The following is a 3,397-nucleotide window of genomic DNA, read 5'->3' on the forward strand; positions in this document are numbered from 1 at the left end:
TTCCTATGATCTTGGAGCTCTAAATTTAAGTCTTTATGTATACCTGCTTTCATTCCACTTGTCTTAGCTTTCTGAGTTTAGAATTAGGAGGCAGTTCAAATCCTCATTCTTTTATTTTTCTGGCTAATGATTTTGGGCAAGGGACTTAAACTCTGCAGCTGTTTACTCATTTATACAATGGGGACAGTGATGTCTTATTTGCCTTGCTTCTACATACTTATGAATAATGAAAAGTGAGGTCATAAGATAGGATACGTCCATTGTAAAGTGCAACACAACTGTAAACTTTTTGTACTTTTTTTTCCTATTTCCCAAGATTATTCTCTTGGGTCACTGGCCTCCTATAGGAGAAGAAAACCTAGACAGTGCTTTCCAGGTGGTACTCTGAATTTATAGCACAAGAACTCAGTGCTCATAATTTTAACATTAGAATGCCTGGGTGAAACCTACTTCTGTTCCTGATTTCTTAAATAGTTTTATTTTATATATCGTGCTGTGATTTAGCTCCAAAGGCGCCATGAGCAAATGAAAAAGAACTTGGAAGCACAGCACAAAGAATTAGAGGAAAAACGTCGTCAGTTTGAAGATGAGAAAGCAAACTGGGAAGCCCAACAACGTATTTTAGAACAACAGAACTCTTCCAGGTAATTAATATCAGATTCCCAAGAAATGTGTATGTTAATGTTTCAAGGAATTATTGTCTTGTTTATTTTAACAATATTAGCATTTTAAAAGATACTACCCATTATCACACAACCACAATTATTTTCATGGGTGAATATTTTTACATAGATGGATGCAATCTGTCTACTCTAACAGTATTTCTTTTCATTACAAGCATTTTCCATTACTTAACTGTCTTCATAATTATAACTTGGTAGCTTCATCACATTCTCCCCACTTGACTCACCATAATCAATTTCTTACCTCCTCCCCTCAATTGTTGGACATAATAGTTGTGTTCGATCGTCAGCAAGCATAGAAAACACTGCTGCAAAAATCTTTTATACAATTTAGGGCTATGTTTTAATTGTGTTATTTCTTTAGGATTAAGTTCTGAAGGTAAAATATTGGATATGTAATTCCAAATACAACTGATCAATTACTTGTTCTTAATTTACACAAAACTTAGTAATATTTGTACCTTGGTGTTGTTCTTTTCCTTGTTAGTCCCATTTAAAACTGAAAAGTTATATCCCTATAAGAATTCTACAATTTACCCTCACTGCTAAATATTTTCAAGGTTAGACATTTGTTCTATAATGCTTTCCTTCTTTTAATTTTTTCCCCAGTGAAAAGGAAAATCTATTTGTAAAAGCAAATGTAATTGAGAATGCAAATAGCAGTAGAAGAGAAGGTACCCTATTTGATGTCAGTTGATCTTTTTCAGTTTGCAGTCTTATTTGGGAAGAATTGTTCTCCTACATTAAAACTGGATTTCTGTCCTATTTTTAGTGTTTATCCTGAAATTTGGTCAAAATTTGATTGTCTGTTACAGATTTGTATTGTCGTCATTCACTTCTAAATCTGATAATTTTTTAAGCTAAAAAAAGGTAGTGTTTGAAAATCTAACAGTTGTAATTGGGTTAGCCATTGCTACCATCTTATGTTATCTTTAATGTTTATAACATGGCCACTCATTTTGATTATTTTCCTTGAATCATTTAGAACCTTGGAAAAGAACAAGAAGAAAGGGAAGATCTTTTAAACCCTCTATTGACCACCAGTTACGTATTAGTTGCCAATATGCCAGCTTGGACATCAGTGTTTGTTGGATCCGTTTGACCAATTTGCACCAGTTTTATCCTTAATGATGGATTTAACAGCATGACAAAAATTATTATTATTTTTTTGTTCTTGATGGAGATTAAGATGCCTTGAATTGTCTAGGGTGTTGTGTACTTAGAAACTAACAGCTCTAAGTACCTTTCCTACATTTTCTTTTCTTGTTCTTTTTTTTTTCTTTCTTTCTTTCTTTCTTTCTTTTTTTTTTTTTTTATTAAACAGATGTCTTCAATTTAATGCAAGAAAACATTTTACTGTTGTACAATCATGTTCTGGTGGTTTGATTGTTTACAAGATATTCCAAAATAAAAGGACTCTGGAAGGTTTTCATTGAGGATAAATTGCCATAATATGATGCAAACTATGCTTCTCTATGATAATTATAATACAAAGGTTCCATTCAGTGCAGCATATACAATAATGTAATTTAGTCTAACACAGTTGACCCTATTTTTTGACACTTCCATTGTTTAAAAATACACATGGAAAAAAATCCTATATGCTTACAATGCACCTAGAGCTTTTTTATAACAACCTTTTTTTGTTTATTTGTTTGTTTTGGATTCTTTAAATATATGTTATTCTCATTTAGTACCCTCTTTAGCCAGAATCTCATTACTGCTTCATTTTTGTAATAACATTTTATTTAGGTATTTTCCATATATTGGCCCTGCTAAAATAGAATATAGCATCTTTCATATGGTAGGAACCAACAAGGAAACTTTCCTTTAATTCCCTTTTTACACTTTATGGTAAGTAGCAGGGGAAAAATGCATTTATAGATCATTTCTAGGCAAAATTGTGAAGCTAACGACCAACCTGTTTCTACCTATGTGCAGTCTCTTTATTTTACTAGAAATGGGAATCATGGCCTCCTGAAAAGAAAAAAAAAGTCACCATTCTGCATTTAGCTGTATTCATATATTGCATTTCTGTATTTTTTTTTTGTTTGTATTGTAAAAAATTCACATAATAAACAATGTTGTGATGTAATAGAGTGTGGGCTCTTAAATATTCTACAGTTGATATACAAGAATAGAATATGTTTGGGAAGAAACTTCAACTTGAATTTGTCTCCTCCACAATTGTAACTCCTCTTTTCTATTGTATGTTTATTTCATTTAGAATATGGTCAATGTATTGCTTTTCTAATTTATGAGATGTACAGTTATCTCTACTCATTACTCTCATTAATGTTTATACCTTTGAGAAGAAATCCCAACTCATTCACATTAGATGAACTCTCAAGTCCCTGGAAACTGAAATTTTGTAACTGGAAAGAAGGTGGTGCAATTTAAAGATCAATGATGTAGATTTTAACATAATGCTTTATGGTATATTAAATATAATTAATGCAACCCAGTTCATTACCTAAAAAAGTTGCACCATGTTTGTTACTTTTAAAAATTAATGATCCAAGCAGAAGGAAGTAACTGCTAATTCTTACGAGCCAATATTTTTGGTTTCACAGGCTGAAGGATTTAAATAAGTCAGTATGCTTAAAATGATCCTTATTGCTTTTCAAAAAAAAATAGATCTAAAATGTAAAACATATATTAGGAAGATTATTTATGTTATAGTATCTTCAGTTTATATGTAAATTCACCCCAGG

General features: G+C 31.4%; 1 protein-coding gene across 2 annotated transcripts in view; it reads left to right on the forward strand.

Moving 5' to 3' along the window:
• SEPTIN7 (septin 7) overlaps positions 1-2,778 on the forward strand; it is an 85,188-nt gene extending 82,410 nt beyond the window's left edge. For both annotated transcript variants that reach the window (XM_049641693.1, XM_049641694.1), the window contains 2 exons: positions 505-644; positions 1,669-2,778. In XM_049641693.1, coding sequence (XP_049497650.1) covers positions 505-644; positions 1,669-1,708 — 180 coding nt within the window. In that variant the 3' untranslated portion in view covers positions 1,709-2,778. The remainder of the gene's footprint in view (positions 1-504; positions 645-1,668) is intronic.
• Positions 2,779-3,397: the final 619 nt, after the last annotated feature.

This window comes from Panthera uncia, chromosome A2 (assembly GCF_023721935.1).
Source record: "Panthera uncia isolate 11264 chromosome A2, Puncia_PCG_1.0, whole genome shotgun sequence".
Lineage (NCBI taxonomy): Eukaryota > Metazoa > Chordata > Mammalia > Carnivora > Felidae > Panthera > Panthera uncia.